The sequence below is a fragment of the Erinaceus europaeus genome, chromosome 14 (genome assembly GCF_950295315.1).
Source record: "Erinaceus europaeus chromosome 14, mEriEur2.1, whole genome shotgun sequence".
NCBI lineage: Eukaryota > Metazoa > Chordata > Mammalia > Eulipotyphla > Erinaceidae > Erinaceus > Erinaceus europaeus.
The window spans coordinates 100,131,152-100,159,128 of NC_080175.1; the positions used below are offsets into that span (position 1 = coordinate 100,131,152).

Genomic DNA, 27,977 nt, shown 5'->3' on the forward strand with positions numbered 1-27,977 from the left:
GACACAAACGAAGAGCAACCCTTTCTGTAGTCTCAGTGATCTGCCCTTCTTCCCAGCACGTCTGGAAGGCTGATTCTGAAGCCAAATCGGCGCACGGGGGGCCAGGCAGTGGCCTGCTCACTTGAGCACATGCCACAGGGCACAAGGACCCGGGTTCAAGCGCCTGGTCTCCACCTGCAGGGGCGAGGCTTCATGAGTGATGAAGCAGGGCTGCAGGTCTCTCTCGCTTTCTCTTTCCCCCTCCCTCTTCCATCTCAGCTTTTCTCTGTCCAATAAATAAATAAAAATATTAAATAAGAAGATGGTATGTGAAAGCATCTATGTGGTATTGAGAAGAAACAAATAGAAAACAGTGCTGTCAGGGCTCCGGGGTGGGCACGGTGTAGGATTGTGCCTGTCTTAGCCTATGGTCTTGTCAGTCTTTCCATTTTTATAAATAAAAACTTTAAGAAAAGAAACCGGAGGTATAGCCCCACCCCCACCCAGCCCGAGGATTTGGAGTACAGTGGGGAGCTTGGTGGTGTAAGAGCCTGCCTTGTTGCCTTTGTTTTCTTGGTGACTGTTTAAGTGTTGATTTTATTTCTTTTCCCTAGGCAGAATATCTCAAGTTTTGCAAATGTCAGTGAAATCCCACCCACCGAGTTCTTAATTCTTTAAAACATCCTTCCAGATGCTGCAGAGCCCCTCGGAGTTCGCGCAGTCAGTCAAGTCCCTGCTGGAGGCCCAGAAGCAGTCCATCGAGTCGGGCTCCGTGGCGGGCGGGGAGCACCTGTGCTTCATGGGCAGCGGCCGGGAAGAGGAGGACATGTACATGAACATGGTGCTCGCACACTTCCTGCAGGTCTGCCGGGCAGTGACTGAGCGGCTGTGACAAGTTCTCACAACCAGCCGGGGGTGGTGGGGGAGGGACCAGGGGGGTGCGTGCGTTACGGTGACAAGGACCCAGGTTCAAGCCCCTGGTCCCCACCTGCAGGGGGAAAGTGTCACAAGTGGTGAAGCAGGGCTGCAGGCGTCTCTCGTGAGTGGCGCTGTGACTGGAGGCAGCTTCAGTGCTGTCCGTGGTGTCTCCCCCGTCTGCTTTTTCTCTCTAGAAAAAAGCTTCCCAGGTCATTTTGTGCTGTCACATGGATCTTTTTTCTTAAAACCTTAACCAGAGCCCTGCTCAGCTCTGGCTGATGGTGGTACGGGGGACTGAACCTGGGGCTTTGGAGCCTCAGGCCTGAGACTCTTTGCAGACCATTATGCCATCCCCCCCCCCCCCGCCCTTTTTTCCTTTCTGTATTGTTTATTGGCTTGCCAGAAAGGTCTTTGCTGCTGTAGTTTGCCTCAGGGTAGAGAGCATCAGGCCCCGGACCGTGTGTAGCTCTTGAAATGACTTGGTCTGGTCCTACCAAGGCAGTGGCTGGTGTGGGCACCTCCCCCAGCGGCATTCTGGCCCACACATGTGAATAGCTACACGGTCCTTGGCGAAAAAGGTTCCCAGCCCTGACTTAATGGGGTTTAGTTTTTATGTTTAAGTTTTGAGCCATGTGGAGTATACTTATTTAGAAGCTTTTAATGATTTGATACTTAATTTAAAATGTACTAACTAGGGAGGCAGACAGACACAGACCTAAGCACGGCTCCGTCACATGTTGATGGCGGTACTGGGAATTGAACCCGGCACTCGTGCTCATCTGAATATGCTCTGCCCACTGGGTAGCCAGCCTCCATAGCCACAGCTTTTTCCTTACTGACGTGGCGCTGCCTTGTAGTGCCGTGTAAGTTCTAGGTGTGTGTCATCACGTGGCATCTGTTTCTGTGTAAGAAATGAGGTGGCGGGGAGACAGCATGGTGCTTATGCAGAGAGATTCTCCTGCCTGAGGCTCCGAAGTCTCGGGTCCAGTCCCTTTCACCACCGTAAGCCAGAGTTGAGAAGTGCTCTGATGCTCTAGTGAGCTCAAAAGTCCATAAAGAAATGAGGTAGGCGTCCAGACGGTGTCCCCGGACGCTTAGCCGGGTGGGCTGTCCATCTGAAATACAGCGGTAGCTGTGCCAAGTTCTGCGTATGGGGCCTGCTTCCGAGTTCTTCCGCCTCGCTGGTCTTAGGCCGAGCGCTTTTATGCACCTTCGCTTGGCAGCGGGATGCGTGCTTGTTACCTGGCTGCCTCTCCGTGTTTGTGTTTGAGGGTTGTCCTCAGGACAAGCAGTTTGCTGCAGCGATTTGCACGGCCTTTCACCGTCCCTCAGCAGCATCACTCGGTGATGTCTGTCCCGCTGTAACAGCGCTGTCTGTCAGGCATCTTCAGGAGTCACGCCCCCTTTTGCATGCCCAGAGCTGTAGGAATGCGGTACAGGTAGTATCATACAGGCAAGTCGGGGCTGTCTGTCCATGCTGTGTTTGACTGGGAATGTGGAACAGAATCCTTGAAACACAAAAATCAGAAAAGTAGCAAGGAGCTCAAAGGAGAGGCTAGAGACGATTTTACACTTCCCCACAGAAAAAGAGCTTAGAAACTGAGGCCAAGAACAGTCTTTTTAGACTTATTTTTCCCACGGAAAATTTCTTTCTTTTAAAAAATATTTTGTTTATTTTTTTGGATAGAGACAGAGAAATTGAATGGGAAGAGAGAGAGAGAGACACACACACACACACACACACACACACCTGCAGACCTGCTTCACCACTTATAAAGCTATCCCTCTGCAGGTGGGGTCCAGGGACTTGAACCTGGGTCTCTGTGTGCACCACCACCTGGCCTCCCCGTGGAAAATTTCATATTCAGGAGTGAGGAAATTGAGCCTTGTACACTCTTTAAAAAGAGATAATTAAATTATTAGCACTATAGTTTATCAAGAAAACTAGCTAACTAGTGTCCAGGTTTCTGGAATTTCCCCAAGGTCCAAAAACATGTTGCACTTGCTTGGTGTCTGTGAAGCCTCTTTTGATACATAGGTAGGTTCCCTTCCTGATTCTTCCTTTTCCTATTAGTTGTTGAGGGAGGGGGTCTGATTATTTAACATGACAGAGCTTTTCACATTTTGGATTTTGTTAAAAGAATTTTTTTTTTAATATTTATTTCCTTTTTGTTGTCCTTGTTTTTATTGTTGTTGTAGTTATTATTGTTGTTGATGTCCTGGTTGGATAGGACAGAGAGAAATGGAGAGAGAAGGAAAAGACAGAGGGGGAGAGAAAGACAGACACCTGCAGACCTGCTTCACCGCCTGTGAAGTGACTCCCCTGCAGGTGGTAAGCCGGGGCTCAAACCGGGATCCTTATGCCGGTCCTTGCACTTTGTGCCACGTGTGCTTAACCTGCTGTTTGTTAAAAGTATTTATCAGATTCTGCCCTTAGTATTTCCTGTTGACTGATAATTAAGTTTAAATATCTGATGAGATTATTTGGGGAGTATAGAAGGTCCTGAGTAGTGTGTACTTAACAGTAGGAAGTTGATGCCACCCTGATGTGTGTGTGTCTTTATTTATCACTACTCATATCTGTTAACTTTTAGAAGTTTGTAAAATTCTGCCAAATTGTTAACATTTGTCACTTTGTCATAATTAGCTGTCATTTGCTTTTATATAATTTCTTTTTTATAAAGGCCACAAAATATATATATATATATATATATATTTTTTTTTTTTTTATTCTTAATCTGTTAGAGAACCAGATTACCACTCTGGCACACAGGATGTTGGGACTTAAACTCAGGACCTCATGTTTGAGAGTCCAGTGTTTTATCCATTGTGTGGCCTTCTGAGTCCCCTACTTTGAAAACATGCTCTGACGTGATTATACTGATTTAAAAATATAATTCAGCTGATACAGGTGTCAGGTAATCATACTGTCACAACTGTAGCACAAATAAAATCACAGTCTTGTCAGTCACCGTGAAGTCGTTGCCAGCCCAGGAGTGCACCTTGTGTTATATGCAGCACAGTCAAGTCATGTCGCTGTGTGCTGACGGCCAAGTGCTGTGGGACAGCCTGGGAATTTAATATGTAGCTTTACGTTATGACTACGAGTATTAATAGAACTACCAGCGGGTCTGATTAAATTGCCTCTTGGAATAATCTTAATTCCATTTTCCATTACAGAAAAACAAAGAATATGTGAGCATTGCCAGTGGAGGCTTCATGGGTAAGGCTCTGCTAGTTCTTCGCCTCCTTCTCTGTGCCTAAAGCAGAGGGCACCCTTCTCACCAGCCATTCAGGCAGGGCTGGGCGGACATGCAGATACCAAGCATAACCGGAAACTGAAGCAAATGGGCACTTAGTAAATGTGCTCACTCAGCATGTCCTTGCGGGAAAACCTGCGTAAAGACGCCAGAGACACGGTCTGTTCCTGGGGCCCGCCCGCCTGTCCAGAGAAGGGAGGGCAGGCGGGAGTGGGAAGCAGTCAGAGGGCGTTTTCCTTTGCCTGCCCTTCACACTGTCTGTGTGTTTGTGGGTCTGCTTTCATTCACTCTAATCTTCACTACTTGACAGTGTCAGCTACCAACAATCTCTGGCTAAGGATCTGAGAATTGTTTGGGACTAGGGCGTGCTAGCAAGATTGAGCAGGACTGTGTCTTTACGGAACAGTGCTCTCTCAGGGCACATGAGCACAGCTTGGAGAGAAGTGGGAGAGGAGTAGTACTCAGCCCCGTGAGTATAGCCAGTTAGTAACAGTACTCAGCCCCGTGAGTGTCGCCAGTTAGTAATAGTACTCAGCCCCGTGAGTGTAGCCAGTTAGTAATAGTACACAGCCCCGTGAGTATAGCCAGTAAGTAATAGTACACAGCCCCGTGAGTATAGCCAGTAAGTAATAGTACTCAGCCCCGTGAGTATAGCCAGTTAGTAATAGTACTCAGCCCGGTGAGTGTAGCCAGTAAGTAATAGTACTCAGCCCCGTGAGTATAGCCAGTAAGTAACAGTACGCAGCCCCGTGAGTATAGCCAGTAAGTAACAGTACTCAGCCCCGTGAGTATAGCCAGTAAGTAACAGTACTCAGCCCCGTGAGTATAGCCAGTAAGTAATAGTACTCAGCCCCGTGAGTATAGCCAGTAAGTAATAGTACTCAGCCCCGTGAGTATAGCCAGTAAGTAATAGTACACAGCCCCGTGAGTATAGCCAGTAAGTAATAGTACTCAGCCCCGTGAGTATAGCCAGTAAGTAATAGTACTCAGCCCCGTGAGTATAGCCAGTAAGTAATAGTACTCAGCCCCGTGAGTATAGCCAGTAAGTAATAGGACACAGCCCCGTGAGTATAGCCAGTAAGTAATAGTACACAGCCCCGTGAGTATAGCCAGTAAGTAATAGTACTCAGCCCCGTGAGTATAGCCAGTAAGTAACAGTACTCAGCCCCGTGAGTATAGCCAGTAAGTAACAGTACTCAGCCCGGTGAGTGTAGCCAGTAAGTAATAGTACTCAGCCCCGTGAGTATAGCCAGTAAGTAACAGTACGCAGCCCCGTGAGTATAGCCAGTAAGTAACAGTACTCAGCCCCGTGAGTATAGCCAGTAAGTAACAGTACTCAGCCCCGTGAGTATAGCCAGTAAGTAATAGTACTCAGCCCCGTGAGTATAGCCAGTAAGTAATAGTACTCAGCCCCGTGAGTATAGCCAGTAAGTAATAGTACTCAGCCCCGTGAGTATAGCCAGTAAGTAATAGTACTCAGCCCCGTGAGTATAGCCAGTAAGTAATAGTACTCAGCCCCGTGAGTATAGCCAGTAAGTAATAGTACTCAGCCCCGTGAGTATAGCCAGTAAGTAATAGTACACAGCCCCGTGAGTCTAGACAATAAGTAATATTACACAGCCCCGTGAGTATAGCCAGTAATAGTACACAGCCCCGTGAGTCTAGACAATAAGTAATAGTACACAGCCCCGTGAGTATAGCCAGTAATAGTACACAGCCCCGTGAGTCTAGACAATAAGTAATAGTACTCAGCCCCGTGAGTATAGCCAGTAATAGTACACAGCCCCGTGAGTCTAGACAATAAGTAATAGTACTCAGCCCCGTGAGTATAGCCAGTAAGTAATAGTACACAGCCCCGTGAGTATAGCCAGTAAGTAATAGTACACAGCCCCGTGAGTATAGCCAGTAAGTAATAGTACTCAGCCCCGTGAGTATAGCCAGTAAGTAACAGTACTCAGCCCCGTGAGTATAGCCAGTAAGTAATAGTACTCAGCCCCGTGAGTATAGCCAGTAAGTAATAGTACTCAGCCCCGTGAGTATAGCCAGTAAGTAATAGTACACAGCCCCGTGAGTATAGCCAGTAAGTAATAGTACTCAGCCCCGTGAGTATAGCCAGTAAGTAACAGTACTCAGCCCCGTGAGTATAGCCAGTAAGTAATAGTACTCAGCCCGGTGAGTGTAGCCAGTAAGTAATAGTACTCAGCCCCGTGAGTATAGCCAGTAAGTAACAGTACGCAGCCCCGTGAGTATAGCCAGTAAGTAACAGTACTCAGCCCCGTGAGTATAGCCAGTAAGTAACAGTACTCAGCCCCGTGAGTATAGCCAGTAAGTAATAGTACTCAGCCCCGTGAGTATAGCCAGTAAGTAATAGTACTCAGCCCCGTGAGTATAGCCAGTAAGTAATAGTACTCAGCCCCGTGAGTATAGCCAGTAAGTAATAGTACTCAGCCCCGTGAGTATAGCCAGTAAGTAATAGTACTCAGCCCCGTGAGTATAGCCAGTAAGTAATAGTACTCAGCCCCGTGAGTATAGCCAGTAAGTAATAGTACACAGCCCCGTGAGTCTAGACAATAAGTAATATTACACAGCCCCGTGAGTATAGCCAGTAATAGTACACAGCCCCGTGAGTCTAGACAATAAGTAATAGTACATAGCCCCGTGAGTATAGCCAGTAATAGTACACAGCCCCGTGAGTCTAGACAATAAGTAATAGTACTCAGCCCTGTGAGTATAGCCAGTAATAGTACACAGCCCCGTGAGTCTAGACAATAAGTAATAGTACTCAGCCCCGTGAGTATAGCCAGTAAGTAATAGTACACAGCCCCGTGAGTATAGCCAGTAAGTAATAGTACACAGCCCCGTGAGTATAGCCAGTAAGTAATAGTACTCAGCCCCGTGAGTATAGCCAGTAAGTAACAGTACTCAGCCCCGTGAGTATAGCCAGTAAGTAATAGTACTCAGCCCCGTGAGTATAGCCAGTAAGTAATAGTACTCAGCCCCGTGAGTATAGCCAGTAAGTAATAGTACACAGCCCTGTGAGTATAGCCAGTAAGTAATAGTACTCAGCCCCGTGAGTATAGCCAGTAAGTAATAGTACTCAGCCCCGTGAGTATAGCCAGTAAGTAATAGGACACAGCCCCGTGAGTATAGCCAGTAAGTAATAGTACACAGCCCCGTGAGTATAGCCAGTAAGTAATAGTACTCAGCCCCGTGAGTATAGCCAGTAAGTAACAGTACTCAGCCCCGTGAGTATAGCCAGTAAGTAATAGTACTCAGCCCGGTGAGTGTAGCCAGTAAGTAATAGTACTCAGCCCCGTGAGTATAGCCAGTAAGTAACAGTGCGCAGCCCCGTGAGTATAGCCAGTAAGTAACAGTACTCAGCCCCGTGAGTATAGCCAGTAAGTAACAGTACTCAGCCCCGTGAGTATAGCCAGTAAGTAATAGTACTCAGCCCCGTGAGTATAGCCAGTAAGTAATAGTACTCAGCCCCGTGAGTATAGCAAGTAAGTAATAGTACACAGCCCCGTGAGTATAGCCAGTAAGTAATAGTACTCAGCCCCGTGAGTATAGCCAGTAAGTAATAGTACTCAGCCCCGTGAGTATAGCCAGTAAGTAATAGTACACAGCCCCGTGAGTCTAGACAATAAGTAATATTACACAGCCCCGTGAGTATAGCCAGTAATAGTACACAGCCCCGTGAGTCTAGACAATAAGTAATAGTACTCAGCCCCGTGAGTATAGCCAGTAAGTAATAGTACTCAGCCCCGTGAGTATAGCCAGTAAGTAATAGTACACAGCCCCGTGAGTATAGCCAGTAAGTAATAGTACTCAGCCCCGTGAGTATAGCCAGTAAGTAACAGTACTCAGCCCCGTGAGTATAGCCAGTAAGTAATAGTACTCAGCCCCGTGAGTATAGCCAGTAAGTAATAGTACACAGCCCCGTGAGTCTAGACAATAAGTAATATTACACAGCCCCGTGAGTATAGCCAGTAATAGTACACAGCCCCGTGAGTCTAGACAATAAGTAATAGTACACAGCCCCGTGAGTCTAGATAATAAGTAATAGTACTCAGCCCCGTGAGTATAGCCAGTAATAGTACACAGCCCCGTGAGTCTAGACAATAAGTAATAGTACTCAGCCCCGTGAGTATAGCCAGTAAGTAATAGTACACAGCCCCGTGAGTATAGCCAGTAAGTAATAGTACACAGCCCCGTGAGTATAGCCAGTAAGTAATAGTACACAGCCCCGTGAGTATAGCCAGTAAGTAATAGTACTCAGCCCCGTGAGTATAGCCAGTAAGTAATAATACACAGCCTCGTGAGTCTAGACAATAAGTAATAAATAGTACACAGCCCCGTGAGTCTAGACAATAAGGCTACCTCCTTATCACTAACACACTCACCAAGAGACTAGAAATTATTCCCACTGCAAAAACCAAAATGATGATTACATGGCACTAACAGGTACCAATTAGAGCTACAATAGGAATCATAAAATTTATAGAAATAAATCAGTATGTTGTATACCTTAAATTTACAAAGTGTATCAAGTATGTTAGAATTAAAGAAAAAGCCTGAATTAAGAAAAGTGTAAACGTTCTGAACTATAAATACAAGGGAAACATGAATAATTCATATTTGTGGACGGTAATGGAATCTGGAGTTTGGATCTTGGGAGTTGGATAAGGATAAGTTCTGATTTAGTAAAATCTTTTTTTTTAATATTTATTTATTTAATTATTCCCCTTTTGTTGTCCTTGTTTTATTGTTGTAGTTATTATTGATGTCATTGTTGGATAGGACAGAGAGAAATGGAGAGAGGAGGGGAAGACAGAGAGGGGGAGAGAAAGACAGACACCTGCAGACCTGCTTCACCGCCTGTGAAGCGACTCCCCTGCAGGTGGGGAGCCGGGGGCTCGAACCGGGATCCTTATGCCGGTCCTTGCTCTTTGTGCCACGTGCGCTTAACCCGCTGCGCTGCCGCCTGAGTCCTGTAGTAAAATCTTTTTATGTTATTTTTGCCAGTTTTATCAAGGGAGTATGATTGTCTCATATATAATAGCATGAAACTGCCTGGGACCATCAGAGTGATCTACAAAGGGAACTATTTCATTTTAAAACATTTTTTATTTCTGTGAGAAAAATACCAGAACCCGAGGCCCTTATACGTGTACGTTTGTGTTTTACTGCTAAGTTTCCTCCTTGGCCCTCAGCACGGATTGTTTGAATAGGTGTGGTGGGCAGTGTTGGCGTGGGTATAGCTGACCCTTCACAGTGGTGTTAGGATTATTTTATTTATTTGACTTTTAGCAGAACGCTCTCAGCTCTGGTTTACGGTGGTGTGGGGGATTGAACCTGGGACTTGGAAGCCTCATCATGAGCGTCTTGATAACCATCATGCTGTCTCCCCCTGACCCTTATGGGTGTCAGGGGTGCCAGCCACTCTAGTCAAAACCTGTGTGTAACTTTTCACTCCCCTCGACTTGGCTGGTTGCCTTTGGTCTCTGAGAGGATAAACTTGAGCACTTCTCAGATGCTTCAGTCTCACACTGGCTGCCTGCCCTGTGTCTGTCCAGTCAGCATGTTGGCACCCACGGCTGGCTGGGCACGTGAGTGTGGAGCCTGTGGACATGAAGGGCAAACTGTATTCATGAGAAATCTCCCGTCAGATCACTCAGCCAGCGTCCTCTGTATCAGTGGGTCCACTCTGTTCAAAATGACTGTATTGTTCAAGGGCCGACTGTGTCTGCCTTAGACCCGGCTTGTTTGTGAGAAATTCTACGGCACAACCAAGCACGGCTACTAATCTTGTTCTTAAAAGTGAGACATTCTTTTACAGCATAGTCTAAGTTTTAGCTTTTTTTCTAAACTGTGAATTATTTGTTTTCCAGGAAGAATCATTAAAACTACGAATCCTTAAGACTTTATTATTACTGTTATTACTGTATCACCCTTGCAAATCATGCACTCTACCAATGAGCTACATCTCAGGCTGATGACTTATTATGGGAAAGAGTCATCATCTACTTAGTGTCAAACAAAAACCATCATAGGTTTTCTATTAAGTAGATCGTAGAAGGAAGGGAGGAGGGAAGGAGAGAGGGAAGGTAGGAGAGAGGAAAAAGGAGCACAGGGTACTTTGGAGGTACAGAAGAAAGACTTTTTGCAGCTTTTAATTTGTCTATATAGAGATGCGGAAAACATATCTGTGGTTATAGTTTGGGTCCTTTAGCACTCAGCTGTGATACGTTTTATACGCCCGGAGTAGTGACTCTTCCCAGAGGAAGCTGACGCCTCAGGTTTTGTCTCCTTGTTCCTCTTAAGCACTGCAACAGCACCTGGCAGATATCAACGTGGACGGGCCAGAAAACGGCTATGGCCACTGGATCGCGAGCACCTCGGGCTCCAGAAGCAGCATCAGTTCTTCCATTGATGTGAGTGCGTGTATAGTTGTGGCTCCTTGAGTGCAGGCCTTCAGGTTGTTGTCTAGCCATGTCAGTCGGAGTGAATCACTGTGCTGAGCCTCAGCTTGATCTTGATCTTGTGGTTGTCTAAGAACTCTTCATGTCACACCACCGTTTAGTAATTTGTTGCTGTTATTCTAAACAGTATTGTATAAATATGACTCATTTGCTTAAGCCTCTGTTTTTGAATATTTCTGTCGCATGGTGACATGTAATAAATATGTGTGCTGTACCAGACATGCCGCGGCCTGACCCTAGTGGGCATATCTTAAAGGCTGACCCCACTTGGGCCTGCAGAGCACACACACCACCCCACAGTGACCCTGGGTCCATACTCCCAGAGGGCTAGAGAATAGGAAAGCTATTGGGGAGAGGATGGGATACGGAGTTCTGGTGGTGGGAGTTGTGCGGAGTTGTACCCCTCTTATCCTATGCTTTTGTCACTGTTTCCTTTTTATAAATTTTTTTTCTTTTTTTTTTTTAAATATTTATTTTATTTATTTATTCCCTTTGTTGCCCTTGCTGTTTTATTGTTGCAGTTATTATTGTTGTCGTCGTTGTTGGATAGGACAGAGAGAAATGGAGAGAGGAGGGGAAGACAGAGAGGGGGAGAGAAAGACAGACACCTGCAGACCTGCTTCACCGCCTGTGAAGTGACTCCCCTGCAGGTGGGGAGCCGGGGCTCGAACCGGGATCCTTATGCCGGTCCTTGTGCTTTGTGCCACCTGCGCTTAACCCACTGCGCCACCGCCCGACTCCCCAATTTTTTTTTTTAAAGTTGTTTTCTTTCCTTTTTTTTTTTTTTTTTTTTTTAAACCAGAGCACTGCTCAGCTCTGGTTTATGGTGGTGCGGGGGATTGAACCTGGGACTTTGGAGCCTCAGGCATGAAAGTCTGTTAGCATAATCATGATGCTGTCTACCCTCACCCTGTTTTATTACCTGTTGAAATAGCAGTTTCCTACTCCTACATGTATCTGTATATGAATCGTAGAAGTTACCCTCATTCTTCACTTGTACCTCCTGTTCCTAAAGTTGGCTGCATTTAGTGTCCTGTCTGCTGGGTCTGACATAACACAGGATCCACTGGGCGGCTTAAGCACGAACTATGGAGGCTAAAAATCCAAGAGCTGTGGCATATTTTATTTCTCCTCAGATCTCTCTAGGCTGGGGAGACAGCATAATGGTTCTGCAGAAGACTTTCCTGCTTGAGGTTCTGAGGTCCCAGGTTCAATCCCCAGCACCACCATCAGCCAGAGCTGAGCCAGGTCTCTGGTCTTTCTCTCTGTACATCCTTCTTACATTAAAGTAAAGATCAAAATCTCTCTCTGGCTTGCGGGTTTCAACACGACCTTTTCTCTGTGTGTGCGTACCCCTTGTGTCTCCTCTCTTCTCAGGAAAGCAGGTATCAGAGCCGACCCATGTGGGCCCACGCACTCTTAGGATCTGTTTGAAGATCTGTGCCCACATAACAGTTGCTTCTTGCATATGTTAAGGTTAAGCTAGAGTGCTGGCTTGGTGAGAGGGGAACAGAGTTGAATGATACTGTGTAGACAACCATTAGCAGTAATGAACCTGCTAATAACCAGCAGAATAGTTATTTCATCCTTTTTTTTTTTTTAGGGTGAATCTTCTAATGGCTCCAATGATAGAGGAATGAAATCTCTAGTAAATAAGATGACTGTTGCTCTCAAGACAAAATCCGTTAATGTCAGGGAAAAAGTTATCAGTTTCATTGAGAACACATCAACTCCTGTGGACCGGTGAGTTCTTTTTACTACCTGAATTTATGATAAGTAATTAAAGGTGGGTCCTACAGTAGTTTTAGTTGAATGTGTTCCACAAAAAATATCAAAGTATAATTTTAGATCATTCAAATTCTCATTAAATACCAGAATTTCTTTTTATTACTGCAAAATAGGACTATAAAGACTCTTTAATCGCCTAGAAAGATACAAAGGGTTGCTCACTTTCCTGTCCTTCCTTCAGAGTTCAAGTGTGAGTAGATCTGTATGGCACTGTCTGCAGTAGTGCCTTCAGAGTTCAGGTGTAAGTAGATCTGTATGGCACTGTTTGCAGTAGTGACTTCAGAGTTCAGGTGTGAGTAGATCTGTATGGCACTGTTTGCAGTAGTGGCTTCAGAGTTCAGGTGTAAGTAGATCTGTATGGCACTGTCTGTAGTACTGACTTCAGAGTTCAGGTGTGAGTAGATCTGTATGGCACTGTCTGTAGTACTGACTTCAGAGTTCAGGTGTGCAGTAGATCTGTATGGCACTGTCTGTAGTACTGACTTCAGAGTTCAGGTGTGAGTAGATCTGTATGGCACTGTCTGTAGTACTGACTTCAGAGTTCAGGTGTGAGTAGATCTGTATGGCACTGTCTGTAGTACTGACTTCAGAGTTCAGGTGTGAGTAGATCTGTATGGCACTGTCTGTAGTACTGACTTCAGAGTTCAGGTGTGCAGTAGATCTGTATGGCACTGTCTGTAGTACTGACTTCAGAGTTCAGGTGTGAGTAGATCTGTATGGCACTGTCTGTAGTACTGACTTCAGAGTTCAGGTGTGCAGTAGATCTGTATGGCACTGTCTGTAGTACTGACTTCAGAGTTCAGGTGTGAGTAGATCTGTATGGCACTGTCTGTAGTACTGACTTCAGAGTTCAGGTGTGCAGTAGATCTGTATGGCACTGTCTGTAGTACTGACTTCAGAGTTCAGGTGTGAGTAGATCTGTATGGCACTGTTTGCAGTAGTGGCTTCAGAGTTCAGGTGTAAGTAGATCTGTATGGCACTGTCTGTAGTACTGACTTCAGAGTTCAGGTGTGAGTAGATCTATATGGCACTGTTTGCAGTAGTGACTTCAGAGTTCAGGTGTGCAGTAGATCTGTATGGCACTGTTTGCAGTAGTGACTTCAGAGTTCAGGTGTGAGTAGATCTGTATGGCACTGTTTGTTGTAGTGACTTCAGAGTTCAGGTGCAGTAGATCTGTATAGCACTGTTTGCAGTAGTGACTTCAGAGTTCAGGTGTGCAGTAGATCTGTATGGCACTGTTTGCAGTAGTGACTTCAGAGTTCAGGTGTAAGTAGATCTGTATGGCACTGTTTGCAGTAGTGACTTCAGAGTTCAGGTGTGCAGTAGATCTGTATGGCACTGTTTGTTCTAGTGACTTCAGAGTTCAGGTGTGAGTAGATCTGTATGGCACTGTCTGTAGTACTGACTTCAGAGTTCAGGTGTGAGTAGATCTGTATGGCACTGTTTGTAGTAGTGCCTTCAGAGTTCAGGTGTGAGTAGATCTGTATGGCACTGTCTGCAGTAGTGACTTCAGAGTTCAGGTGTGCAGTAGATCTGTATAGCACTGTTTGTAGTAGTGACTTCAGAGTTCAGGTGCAGTAGATCTGTATGGCACTGTTTGTAGTAGTGCCTTCAGAGTTCAGGTGTAAGTAGATCTGTATGGCACTGTTTGCAGTAGTGACTTCAGAGTTCAGGTGTGCAGTAGATCTGTATGGCACTGTTTGTTGTAGTGACTTCAGAGTTCAGGTGTGAGTAGATCTGTATGGCACTGTCTGTAGTACTGACTTCAGAGTTCAGGTGTGCAGTAGATCTGTATGGCACTGTTTGTAGTAGTGCCTTCAGAGTTCAGGTGTAAGTAGATCTGTATGGCACTGTTTGCAGTAGTGACTTCAGAGTTCAGGTGTGAGTAGATCTGTATGGCACTGTTTGCAGTAGTGACTTCAGAGTTCAGGTGTGCAGTAGATCTGTATAGCACTGTCTGCAGTAGTGACTTCAGAGTTCAGGTGTGCAGTAGATCTGTATAGCACTGTTTGTAGTAGTGACTTCAGAGTTCAGGTGTGCAGTAGATCTGTATGGCACTGTTTGCAGTAGTGACTTCAGAGTTCAGGTGTGCAGTAGATCTGTATGGCACTGTCTGTAGTACTGACTTCAGAGTTCAGGTGTAAGTAGATCTGTATGGCACTGTTTGCAGTAGTGACTTCAGAGTTCAGGTGCAGTAGATCTGTATGGCACTGTTTGCAGTAGTGACTTCAGAGTTCAGGTGCAGTAGATCTGTATGGCACTGTTAATAGTAGTGGCTTCTTACTCGCCACTAGAACCGGAGGATCTGGTAAGTCAGCCATATTTATAGGCACATTTCCTTTGGCTCCAGAGATTTCAAAGAGAAAATCTGCTTATACTGAGTGAAGCAGAAATCTGTTTTCTGAAGTTTAGGAGTTCAGATCCCGAGATGGTTTTGCTCAAAGACTAAATGATGTCTAGTAGTTGGAAATGTACAAAGACTGTAGGCGGTCCTTACTCTCCATGAATTCAATATGAACTACCCAGTTGGTAAATGTTCAGTAAGCTTAAGGTGTCTGTTAGAGTGTAGGGGATAACAGATTATGCACAAGTCTTTCACATCTGAGGCGTCAAGGTTCCAGGTTTAAGTCCCCATACCACCATAAGGCAGGACTGAACAGCACTCTGGTAGCAATTCAAAAAAAGGGGGGAAAAAGTTTGCTACACTGATTCTTAGAAGAACTATAATATATGCACAGTCTTTTGTTCCACATACTGGTCTAATTGTACTTTATTGTTCCTAGAGCTTAAATCAAACCTAATAATTTTGGCACAGAATTTGTTTCTAAACATGCCTCATCTTGAACATGTTATATAGTATTTAATTCACTCGCATGCCTCTTTTAGTAACCTTGGAAAGTTGAAATGTGTGATTTTTAAGGAATGAGTGTCGCGAATTTATAACCTGTTGCTTTATTAAGGACATTACATATACACTGAAGACAGAGTTTTCTCCCAATTAATAAATAACCATAACAAAGAAGCTAGGTTAGCTTTGCTAATCCTTGTAATTTACCTTGTCTAAAATGATCAGCTTATAAATATTTAAATGTCTTATCAGACTTGAAAAGATTCTTTGCTCATTTAAATTGTCTTCTCTCAAAAGCCTAACTTAGGTAATGCATTCTGAACTAGAATACAGTTGCTGCTGCTACATTTTGTATCATAAACTTTAAATTAGGGAGTAGGGTGGTGGTGCAGCGGGTTAAGCGCACGTGGCGCAAAGCGCAAGGACCGGCGTAAGGATCCCGGTTCGAGCCCCCTGCTCCTCACCTGCAGGGGAGTCGCTTCACAGGCGGTGAAGCAGGTCTGCAGGTGTCTATCTTTCTCTCCCCCTCTCTGTCTTCCCCTCCTCTCTTCATTTCTCTGTCTTATCCAACAATGACGACATCAGTAACAATAACTACAACAACCATAAAAAAGCAACGAGAAATTAAATAAATATAAAAAATTTTTTTTAAAACCTTTTAAATTAAAATGAAATTGTTTGGTATCACCAAGGCTCCATCCTTCCAGGTTGGCTTTTTCAGGTAGGAGACAGAGAGGAGAGATAACTACAGCACTAAGACTCCCCCAGTGTGGGGGGCTAGCTGCAAACTGTCCAGGTGAGCTGTGGGGGGCTAGCTGCAAACTGTCCAGGTGAGCTTTTTTGCCAGCTTAAATTTTTATTTGAAAATGTGTTCATTTTATTTTAAAAAATAACTAGCGGTGGCTTGGGGGGTGGCACAGTGGCTGGAATGATGGTCCTGCCCCGCTTCACATGTGCCAGAGTGATGCCTGGTTGTCTCCCTCTCTTCTGTCTGTCGTGAGTAATCAACCTTCAGGTTATAATCGCAGAGGCCGGCAAACAGCTCATGCGCATAGTGTGCTGCTCTGCCCCTTTGCCGTGAGCCTGGTGCTCACTGCACTGAAGGAAGAAAGTTTGGCGCTACACTTGCTTTCTCCGCCTCTCCGCCTCTCCGCCTCTCCGCCTCTCTGGCTCTCCGCCTCTCTGCCTCTCTCTCAAAAAAAACAGACCAGACAAATAAACGAGCAACCGCCACTGAGCCGGCAGTAACACCGCTAGTCGTCGCAAGTACACAAGTTGAGAAGACAGAACACTGTCTTAGTTAGAGAACGGCTTGAGATGGACTTTTCTTCATTTTTCTGTGTACTTGGGTGACTGTGACATCTGCTTTCTATTGTACACTCAAGTTCGGAAAACTGAATATGCTGTGTTTTTGTTTGAAAGCCGCTGTGTTTTTATAATCATTTTGTTCTGTCCTCTACCTCGATTTGCTGTAGAATGTCTTTCAATCTTCCTTGGCCAGACAGAACATGTACTGAGCGGTAAGCCCATGACTAGCACAGCGCTGTTGACCTGCCTCTTCCATCCGCATGCCTCCTGCTGTCGGCTTGCTGCGGTCTTGTCTGCAACTTCACAGCCTCTTCCATCCGCATGCCTCCTGCTGTCTGCTTGCTGCGGTCTCGTCTGCAACTTCACACAGCCCTTTCTGCTGCTTGTCACCCTTCCTCATCCTGCTGTGCAAGTCTGTTGTGCCCACTCACCGGTTTTTCTTTCATATACCTATTTGCTTTACCCTTTCCAGTTGTTTTCTTTGAATGCTTCTTACGTGAAAAGTACATTTGAATCTGAAACCTCAAAAAGCGTTTTATTCTGAAAACGAAGGCGGTGAAACAACATACATGTTGTCAGGAGTTGGCGGAGTTTTTGATTTGGAGATCATTTCCTCTGTCTCTTGCCCTTGCGGTAGAGAAAGTTCTAGCACCTAAACATTGGCATAGCTCCTGGCTCAGAATTTTTAATTCATGTACACTTTGTAATTTCATGTTTCTGGATTTTTCTTAGGATGTATATATTTGGTTAGCGATTTAACATACATAAATCAGTTCAAAGAACCCCGGTCCTAGAGGTATGCCTTTGGTTTTTGGTAAATGAAGTGAGGTTGTGACTCATCTTTTCTCTGCCTCCAGTAAGATGGATACTGACTGATTGTTAGATTCCAAGTCAGAAATGGAAACCTTAATTAAAAGGAAAGAATAGCTACATATCTGTATAGTTTTTACACTGAAAACTTGTCTGTAGTTTAAATTAGAATTTGAATATAATAAGAACGCTGCAAAAGAAAGCCCGGTCATACTCTGAATGTATGGGAAACTGTGGAGAAAGCAGTTGACTTTCTCAAGTCATTTCAGTATAGTCAGTGATGAGAAGTGACCTTCTGGCCCTATGATCTCTAAGGCGTCTCTGTACTTCTTACAGGGTCACTGAGCTAGCCCAGCTAGCTCCAAGTTTGCTCTAAATTCTTCTTTTAACTTAAATTGCCAGAAGGAAGAAAAAGCTTTACAAATAAGCATTTCTTTTTTAAAAAATATTTATTCCCTTTTGTTGCCCTTATTGTAGTTGTTGTTGTTGTTATTGATGTCATTGTTGTTGGACAGGACAGAGAGAAATGGAGAGAGGAGGGGAAGACAGAGGGGGGGGGAGAGAAAGACAGACACCTGCAGACCTGCTTCACTCACCACCTGTGAAGCGACTCCCCTGCAAGTGGGAGCCAGGGGCTCAAACCAGGATCCTTGTGCTGGTCCTTGTGCTTTGCGCCACGTGCGCTTAACCCGCTGCGCTACTGCCTGACTCCCCAAATCAGCATTTCTTCAAAAGAAGTAATTTTTTAAAAGGAAAGACAAATTGTCTTGTTTGGCATACAATATGATATAACTATTTTGAAACTAGTTTGTTTTCTAGAATTAGTCAGTGAAGTCAGTGTCTAAGCAAACTGCTAGTAGGCGTCCTGGTCATTCTCACTGATGTTTCTTGAAGAGCCTAGCCATTGAGTCTTGTGGGCTGCTAGCCTGTCTTTTAGGGACTGTCTGATGTCAGCTGCTTTGCTTATAAGCACTGCATTGCTCTACAGCCCTAAGCCAATAACAGTAAGTTGTTTTTTCTCAGTCACTTTTTTCTGATGCTGACATTCTGGGTTAAGCATTTACTGTAAATGCCGTCTTGGTTACTTTCTGTGTTACGACAGTGTAATTGTGCCGTACTGTTAGAAAACCAATAACTTCATCTCATGCGATTCATTTATTATTAATCTTTTATTTATTTAGTATTGGATAGAGGTGAAGAGAAATTGAGGGAAGACAGAGAGAGAGACACCTGCAGTCCTGCTTCACCACTCGTGAAGCTCCCCTCCTGTAATGTGTGCTCTCAAGCAGGTGTGCCACCACCCGGCCCCTGCACTTCATAATTTAGGTGATGCTAAAGTGTTTTTAGATGAGAAGCTATTACCTTCGTCTTCACTGTTTGTCAGAAAGCCACATCTAGGTTTCATGGGTGTCTGGAGTATCTGTTTCACCTTAGGTCACTAAAGAGCGTGAGTTATTTCCTAGTTTTAGGATGCTTTTTTGTGAGGTAGTTTTTATGATTTTAATTTATGATTAACCCAGCCCGTGATTTAAAAGTGTCTCTTACACAGTCGACTCTGGCTTTCTGCTGAGGAACATTGACTTGGGAGAGGTAAAGATCTGGGCCTAGTTCCACAAAATTATCACAGGCTAAGATTTTCTTTTTAATTTTTATTATATGTACTTATCTATTGGATAGAGACTGTCAGAAATTGAGAGGGACACCTGTAACACCGCTTCACCCTTGCACAGTTTCCCCCTGCAGGTGGGGACCAGGGGCTTGAACCCAGGTCCTTGTGCATTGTAATATGTGCACTCAACCAGGTGTGACACACCCAGTTGCCAGGCTAAGGGTTTTTAAGTTTTTTTATATATATATTTATTGGATAGAGACAGACAGAAATTGAGAGAGACAGAGAGACACCTGCAGCCCTGAGTCAACACTTGTGAAGCTTCCCCCTGCAGGTGGGGACCAGGGCCTTGAACCTGGGTCCTTGTGCACTGTGATGTGTGTGCTCAACCAGCTGTGCCACCACCCGGCCTCCAGGCTAAGGTTTTTATTGATAATAATTATTTTAAATACAAGTTTAATCTCTTCTGGAAAAACTTGAATTCTGGTACTAAGCCAAGACATGTAGCTTGATTTTTTTTTTTTTTTATGTTGGCTATCTGACAGAGAGTGCGCTATTATCCTCCTTCATGAATAATCGTTCTCCTGACAAAGAATCTTTACTGGAACCGTAGCCTAGAAGTCATAATGTTTTCCCCACTGAGAAGATGTAGCGTTTGGTTTTCATTTTGATTTCACATCTTGGCCTGTCTGCGATTACCTGAAAAGTAATGCGGTGGAGGCTTCCACATTCCCAGGTGTGAGATGGAGGCTTAGCGAGTAGGGCGCAGGTGTGATTGATAAACATCACTACTTAAGCCAGAGCTGATGGCCTGTCTCTCCTCCAAAGCAGAGAAAATAACTTCTAGTGCAACAAATAAAATCTTTTAAAAAATTGAGGGAGTCGAGCGGTAGCGCAGCGGGTTAAGCGCAGGTGGCGCAAAGCTTAAGGACCGGCATAAGGATCCCGGTTCGAGCCCCCGCCTCCCCGCCTGCTGGGGGATCACTTTACAGGCGGTGAAGCAGGTCTGCAGGTGTCTGTCTTTCTCTCCCCCTCTCTGTCTTCCCCTCCTTTCTCCATTTCTCGCTGTCCTATCCAACAACATCAGTAATAATAATTACAACAATAAAAAACAAGGGCAACAAAAGGGAAAATAAATAAATAAATATTTTAAAAAAGAAACTGGAGGGGCCAGGTGGTGGCACACCTGGATCCGTGCGCACACACTGCAGTGCGCACGGATCCAGGTTCAAGACCTTACACCCCACCTGCAGGGGAAACCTTCACGAGTGGTGAAGCAGGGCTGCAGGTGTCTCTGTCTCTCTCCTGCTCTTCCTGCCCCCCTCAATTTTTCTGTCTCTATCCAATAATAAATAAAAGATTGGGGGAAAAAGAGGGAAGAAGGAAGAAAGGAAGGCGACAGGGAAAATCTCAAGGCAGTTTTTTTCGCATGAGAAGCGCAGGCACTGCTAGAACTTGAATATTTGGTCCTAGAACATGCAGCGTCGCACAGGTGTGTGCGTGGCGTTCTCGTGCACCAGGTGTTCTGCTCAGAGTGTTACAGGTCACCAACTGATTTCATTTTCTTCACAACCACGAAGGATAGTGTTGTTATCACCGTTTTACAGATGAGGAGGCAGGATTATAGAGGCTGGGCGAGTTCCTCAAATCCACACAGATCTAACTATAGGTTTTAATGTGGATGTTAAAAAGTACTTAAATACAAACTGTTGTGTTTACTGTTGAATGTAAAACATTAATGCCCCAATAAAGACATTAAAAAGAGTATTTAAAGTCCTCTCTGAATGACTTATAGATTAAAAGCATTCAGTCTCTGCTAAGTCCTTCTGCACTTCTGCTGACACACTTTTCTTGTCTCGTTTCAGTGTCTTTTAACACAGCTCTCCTAAAAGTGGGTGGTCTGGGGGCAAGCACAGTTACATGTTACTTGAATATTGAAACGATGACTGGCTGAGCTCTGACACCTTGTCAAGCCCCGATTTCTTTCCCTGAAATCTTTGCGTTTAGGCACGTGAGCAGCAGTGACCGGGTGGGCAAGCCTTACCGCGGCGTGAAGCCCGTGTTCAGCATTGGCGACGAAGAGGAGTGCGACACAGGTGAGGTCACAGAGGGGACCCTCAGGTGGCCGGGTCCTGCCTGCACACGCAGGCCCCTCCCTGGAGGGTTCTTGTCAGTTTGCTCTGCACATCCGAGTCACACCCACTAGAAGTCCAGGCAGCTGCTGAGCGAGAAGCTGGCCACAGAGGCCTCAGTCGGAGAGAGAAGTGGGAGGCGGTGGTGATGTGGGTCTGTGGGACTGGAGATGTAGTCGCATCCGTCGGACTAAACTTTTGAAATATCTTGGTCCGCTTCCCTAGGAGACTGAGAACTGGATGAATTTCAGACAATTCCAAAACTGAGACATTTGAAAAGATCCAGTTGTAACTGTAGGGGCAGAACTGTAAAAGACCACCAGATGGGGGCGTTGTGCCAGGGAAATTTGTTACCCTCTACTGGTGGTTTCCTTTATACTTAGGCGAGTCCGGTGGTAGCGCAGCGGGTTAAGCACAGGTGGTGCAAAGCACAAGGACCGGCGTAAGGATCCCGGTTTGAGCCCCACCTGCAGGGGAGTCACTTCACAGGTGGTGAAGCAGGTCTACAGGTGTCTGTCTTTCTCTCCCCCCCTCTGTCTTCCCCTCTTCTCTCCATTTCTGTCTTATCCAATAACAACAACATCAGTAACAATAATAACTACAACAATAAAAAGGGAAAATAAATAAATATAAAAAATTTTTTAAAAAAAGATAGGACCAGTGGCAACCTGACCTCCCCGGGCAGTTGCCCTCCCCCATGTGTCCTGGAGCCTCTCCTCCCCAGAGCCCTGCCCCACTAGGGACAGACAGACACAGGCTGGGGGTGTGGATCCACCTGCCAACACCCATGTCCAGCGGAGAAGCAATGACAGAAGCCAGAACTCCCACCTTCTGCTCCCCATAGAGAATTTGGGTCCATCCTCCCAGAGGGATAAAGAACAGGGAAGCTTCCACAGGAGAGAATGGGATAGGGAGTTCTGGTGGTGGGAACTGGGTGGAATTGTACCCCTCTTATCCTATGGTCTTGTCAATATTTCCATTTTATATATTTAAAAAAAAATTTAAAAAATAGGACTTGGGATATAGCACAGTGGCTTTGCAGAAATGCCTGAGGCTCTAAGGTCCCAGGGACAGTCCCCAGCACAAGCACCAGCCAGAGCAGAGCAGTGCTAAATAGTAGTAATAATAACAACTCACTTCTAAGCAGAACTTAAGAAGCAAGGACAGAAAAGAAGCACAAAGTGAAACTTGGACTGGGCGTTGTATATTGCGCCAAAACAAAGGACTCTGGGGAAGGAGGCGGGCTGGAGAGGGAGTGGGGGTCCTGCTGCTTGATGGCAGAGATGGAGCTTGGTTGGGGTAAGATCCCTGCGGACGCCAGCCATGGAGAGATGAGAATGCCTCGGTAACTGCACCGTGAACCACTAAGGCCCCCTGGCTAAAAAATAGCAGTTTAATGCTTTGGCTCATAAACCTCCCAGAATACTTGAGTAATCTTAGCTAGTAGTAATCTGTACGTTGACTTAGGAAAAATCAGATGGCATTTTGGGCCTAGAAGTGTACAGAACAGGGGCCGGTGGAAGCGGAGCAGGTTAAGCACAGGTGGCGCAAAGCACAAGAACTAGCACAAGGATCCCGGTTCGAGCCCCGGTTCCCCACCTGCAGGGCAGTCGCTTCACAGGCGGTGAAGCAGGTCTGCAGGTGTCTGTCTTTCTCTCCCCCTCTCTGTCTTCCCCTCCTCTCTCCATTTCTCTCTGTCCTATCCAACAACAACAATAATGATAACAACAACAACAATAAACAACAAGGTCAACCAAAGGGGAAAAATAGCCTCCAGGAGCAGTGAATTTGCCTGCTGAGCCCCAGCAGTAACCCTGGAGGAAAAAAAAAAAAGGTGTACAGAACAAGACAGAAATACTCCTGAGTTTTACACTGACTTCTTGACGTTTTTTTGTTATTTTTAGTTTAATAATATTTTTGATTTAACAGTGCTACGCACTTGTAAGATGAGTTTTCATAGTGTGTGTAAGTCACCATGGCCCTCACCCAAGTAGCCTGTCTTTTCCCTTCCTATCTCTGTGAACTTAACGTAAGTTGGTCTGCCCATTTGTCACTCACGATTTGCTAAGTTGTTTCTGTTTCAAATGGCAGTGGGTGACATATATATATTTACATAGCCAGATGGGTTTTTGCAACTATGTCCAGAAGGCATGTTAAGCAGTGAGATTGCTGAGATGACAGGGAACAGTATTTCCCATTTTAAGATAAATGATTAAATCACCGTCCAGAAACTGCACTGAGGTAAACAAGCGTCTGTATTTCTACACCCCCCCCCCATTTTGTTGCCGTTCTCCAGTTCCCTCCCTGACTCTCCACACATCTTGGCTCTTCCCAGGGACACAGACGTGAGTAGCTGACAGTGTATTTGCACGGATCACACTCGCACACACATTCACGCCAGTGGGCTGAGGACCACGGTGTCTGTGCGCACAGAGAGCTTTCTCCTGCTGGGAGTGGACGGGCAGTGGCTGGAGCCGCACGGCTGTCTGTCTGACCGCGCCCGAAGTGCGGAATACCACTGTGCCTGTTCAGTGACGACCCTTGGGTTCCGGTGAAGTTAGTGTGGGCGTGACGGCCCCAGCCTCAGTCACTTTCTAGCAGGGAAGGATGGAGAACGAGACTGAGAGAGCTACGTGAAGACGCCACTTTTCCAGCTGAAGTTAGAGCATATAGATTCAGGAGACTCAGAGCTGCGTCTGGACACTGGTCAGCTGACTTTCAGACAAGTGGAGACAGACAGATAGGGGAAGATACATCACTGAAGCTTCAAGTTGTTATGTTTGTAAATTATTTTATCACCTCTAGTTACTTATTGGATGAAGACAGCCAGAAATTGAGAGAGAGAGGGAGAGAGACACCCACAGCCCTGCTTCACCACTCACAAAGCTTTCCCCCTTGGAGGTGGGGACCGGGGTCTCGAACCCAAGTCCTTGCGCATTGTAACGTGTGCTCAACTAGATGCACCACCACCTAGCTCCAACCTTCAAGTTTTTTCTCAGAAAGTGAAGGGAAAATATCATTTAGGAACTACCATTCACCTTTTGTAAATTGGACTAGAGTATACTTTACAAAACACTGGAGCTTTACGTATCACAGAACAAGCTTTTTGTTATTTTGGGGGCCGGGCAGTAGCACAGCGGGTTAAGCGCACGTGGCACAAAGTGCAGGGACCGGCATGAGGATCCCGGTTCGAGCCCCCAGCTCCCCACCTGCAGGGGAGTCGCTTCACAGGTGGTGAAGCAGGTCTGCAGGTGTCTGTCTTTCTCTCCTCCTCTCTGTCTTCCCCTCCTCTCTCCATTTCTCTGTCCTATCCAACAATGATGACATCAACAACAACAATAATAATAACAACAACAAACAACAAGGGCAACAAAAGGGAATAAATTTTAAAAAGAAGAAAATAATTGTTCATCTTTGTTTTCAAGGTGAGTACTTATAAGTGAATGAGTCAGCACCTTGCTACAGATTGATCATAGATCACGCCACCCATACCTGAAAGTTGAAGTTCTCCTGATGATGTGATCTTTAAGCAGTGTACTGGCAGTATTTTCACTGTCTCACCAAAGAGCAACTCTTCATGACAGTGAAGTTCATGATCCTCTCTTAACACTGTGAACTTCCTTCCAGATGAGATTGACAGTTCTTCAGTGTCAGACGATGACAGGAAAGAGGTCGTCAACATTCAGACTTGGATAAACAAGCCCGACATCAAGCACCATTTTCCTTGTAAAGAAGTGAAAGAAAGTGGACACATGTTTCCTAGGTACTTTTTAAAATGTCTTCTCTAGAACTGGACTTTACCTTAGGGAAGGTGAAGTTACTAATAGCCCGGTTGCATGGTTCAGGAGATGGCGCAGCGGTTAAAGCACTGGACTCTCAAGCATGAGGTTCTGAGCTCAGTCCCTGTCAGCACGTGTGCCAGAGTGATGTCTGGCTCTGGCTCCTTCTCCCCCCTCCTCCTCCCCTTTCTCCTCTTCCTTTCCCTCCTCCTCCCCTTCCTCCTGCTATCCCTCTCATTAATAAATAAAATATATTCTAAAATAATTTAAAATCCAGTTGCAGACCATTCTACTTACCTAAGTACAAAAGATGCCATTTCCCTGTCAACTTGTAAGTTTTAAGTCTCCAAATTTATATTTTATGTATCATTGTTTAAGCTTAGACAGAAAGTTGAAGAAGCAGTGCACTGACTGCCTCTGTCGACCTCTACTAGACTCACCAGCTTTTAACTCATTTCTGCACTGTCTCATCTATGTTCTGTCAAACCTTAGCTTACAAACATGAGCCTCTGATCCTCTAAACGCCTCAGAATGCGGGTGTTCTCCACACAACCCCGGTGTCAGTGTCACCATTCAACACTCACACCATATTTACAGTTTGCAGAGTTCCCTCAAAGTATCTCAAAAGAGAATGGTCTTTGTTTTGTTTTTGTTTTTGTTTTCCTTCCTGACACAAGATCGAGTCTTGGTTCATGCACTTGGCAGTCACCCTGCCCTGGCTTCACTGACGCGCAGTAGCACTGCCCTCAGCGCTATCTCCCCGTCTGCCGGACGAGTCAGTCGACGCTGATCACTGCACAGTGCACCCTACCCTGAGCTTGTCTGCTATTTGCTGTATCACATAAGATGTGTGTGAGTGTTTCCACCATGTTGTCAGTAAGCGCTGAAACAGGAGAAATGTTAGTGAGCTCTGTGCCTGTGTTTGGCTTACGCGGCCTTAGTATTAAGTACATGCATCAGTGTGTGGAGTGAGACTCACTTCTCAATGTTGACAGTGCTGTTGGAGACATAAAGGGAGTATATTCACACCGTGGAATGGATTCTCATTAATACTTAGTATTAAGTACGTGTAAGTATTAAGTATTAAGTAGTATTAGGTGTGTGGAGTGAGACTCGCTTCTCAACGTAGACAGTGCTGTTGGAGACATAAAGGGAGTATATTCACGCCGTGGAATGGATTCTCATTAATACTTAGTATTAAGTACGTGTAAGTATTAAGTAGTATTAGGTGTGTGGAGTGAGACTCGCTTCTCAACATAGACAGTGCTGTTGGAGACATAAAGGGAGTATATTCACGCCGTGGAATGGATTCTAAGCTCCACTGACTTCTGGTTGTTGTACTTGTCACTATAAAATACTATAGTTTTGCTGTTAATAAAACATCAGTTTTGTGTATAAGCAAGGGAAATTAAGTGTGTTTCCTTGGTAGCTTGTTTAGATCACCCTCTGCCTGTATGTTTAGCCCAAGAGCAGTTTCATCTGGGCTGTTGAAGTAACGGCTCCTCTGAATTGAATTTCTTGAACGTTCATTCTGCTTTTGCTTGTTCCCCTCTCAAGTCACCTGCTGGTCACCGCGACGCACATGTATTGCTTACGGGAGATTCTCTCCCGGAAAGGATTGGCCTACATACAGTCTCGACAAGCACTAAATTCAGTAGTTAAAATCACATCTAAAAAAAAGCATCCTGAACTAATTACTTTCAAGTACGGGAACAGCAGTGCTACGGGGATAGAGATCTTGGCCATTGAAAGGTAAGGAAGGGTTTCTCAAGCTGCTGTCTGCTGGGTCGGATTTGTTCATCATTGAAGCGTCTCTATTCTGACTCCTCGATAAGAGGGGGACGGGGGACTTGACCTGCTGTTGCTAGAGCTTTCTAGCTGCCTCTTTCTTTGAATTCCTTAGTTGTCATATATGGTTTGACCATTATCTGCACAGGATTTCATTAAGTGCCAGAGTTAAGTTCATAAACTTTTTGATATGGGGGGTGGGGTGGGAAGAGATCTTTAAAAACCACCTCCCTGGGGCTGGCTGCTGAGAGCAGCTCTGGGCGGTGGGCGGTGCTCTGCTTTGCCGTGTGCAGGGCCAGGCTTGGGCCCAGCCGCACCGCCTTGAAGGACGCCTCAGTGCCGAGTGCTGCTCCAGGCTGCTTACCCATTAATTTTATTTCAGACGGGAAAGGGGCAAGGAGGAGGGCCGGGTGGTGCGCACCATTAAGCGCACACGGCACAAAGCGCAAGGACCCACGCAAGGATCTGTGTTCGAGCCCCCGGCTCCCCACCTGCAGGGGGGTCGCTTCACAAGTGGTGAAGCAGGTCTGCAGGTGCCTGTCTTTCTCCTGCCTTCTCTGTCTCCCCTCCTCTCTCCATTTCTCTCTGTCTCTATCCAGTAAAATGGAAAAAATGGCCACCAGGAGCAGTAGATTCATAGCGCTGGCACCAAGCCCCAGAGAGAGAGAGAGAGAGACAGACAGTAGCTTCCACCCGGAGCTATCTCTTGACCCTGTGAAAATATTCAAACAAAGGAAGACACAAAGGTGTGAGTCATCTAAATCCCTCTCGTTAACACTTTGCAGGACACCCTCCCAGCCACATTCATTCGCTCTCTACACCAGTGGTCAAAGAGGTGTGACCCAGCCGCCCTTTCCTTCACTCCTTGGGCCTCACCTTACACTCAGTTTTCCTGTGAGCCAGAATGCTGGCCCAGGGCTGTAGTTCAGCTTATCTCTCGTGTGTCCTGTCAAGCAGTTTATCAAGCACTGGACTCTCCAGCACGAGGTCCCGAATGCCTGGTGGCATGAAATGCTGGGACCCCTCTCAGGACCTCGTGCTTCCAAGTTCAACACTCTAGACACTGGGATGCCTCCCAGACCACCCCCAGATATACTTGAGAAGCTACCTCTTCACAGTCTGAAGTCTTTAGTCTTTAATCCCAAAGACAATGGCAATTCCAATGCTTAGAGTCTGACCATAAGCAAATAGCTTAAATTCAATACGATAGATTTATATATGTAAAATAAGTATAGTTATCCCAATTTGACATAATGATTATAGACATAGGATCTGA

General features: G+C 45.6%; 1 protein-coding gene and 2 long non-coding RNA genes across 6 annotated transcripts in view; all 3 read left to right on the forward strand.

Annotated features, from left to right (window-relative positions):
* The window catches only part of TBC1D23 (TBC1 domain family member 23), a 67,058-nt gene that overhangs the window by 36,653 nt on the left and 2,428 nt on the right, over nucleotides 1–27,977 (forward strand). For 3 of the 4 annotated variants that reach the window (XM_060172193.1, XM_016194133.2, XM_060172195.1), the window contains 8 exons: nucleotides 671–841; nucleotides 4,078–4,120; nucleotides 10,482–10,591; nucleotides 12,243–12,382; nucleotides 16,751–16,795; nucleotides 21,010–21,098; nucleotides 24,762–24,897; nucleotides 26,471–26,665. In XM_060172193.1, the coding sequence (XP_060028176.1) occupies nucleotides 671–841; nucleotides 4,078–4,120; nucleotides 10,482–10,591; nucleotides 12,243–12,382; nucleotides 16,751–16,795; nucleotides 21,010–21,098; nucleotides 24,762–24,897; nucleotides 26,471–26,665 (929 nt within the window). The remainder of the gene's footprint in view (nucleotides 1–670; nucleotides 842–4,077; nucleotides 4,121–10,481; nucleotides 10,592–12,242; nucleotides 12,383–16,750; nucleotides 16,796–21,009; nucleotides 21,099–24,761; nucleotides 24,898–26,470; nucleotides 26,666–27,977) is intronic. The other variant, XM_060172194.1, reaches the window with a different exon arrangement.
* Nucleotides 13,494–14,357, forward strand: LOC132532838 (uncharacterized). Its single transcript, XR_009544779.1, has 3 exons — nucleotides 13,494–13,538; nucleotides 13,795–13,947; nucleotides 14,307–14,357. It is a non-coding gene; the product is annotated as an uncharacterized LOC132532838 (long non-coding RNA).
* On the forward strand, nucleotides 24,904–26,311 carry LOC132532839 (uncharacterized). The gene is made up of 2 exons (XR_009544780.1): nucleotides 24,904–25,872; nucleotides 26,142–26,311. It is a non-coding gene; the product is annotated as an uncharacterized LOC132532839 (long non-coding RNA).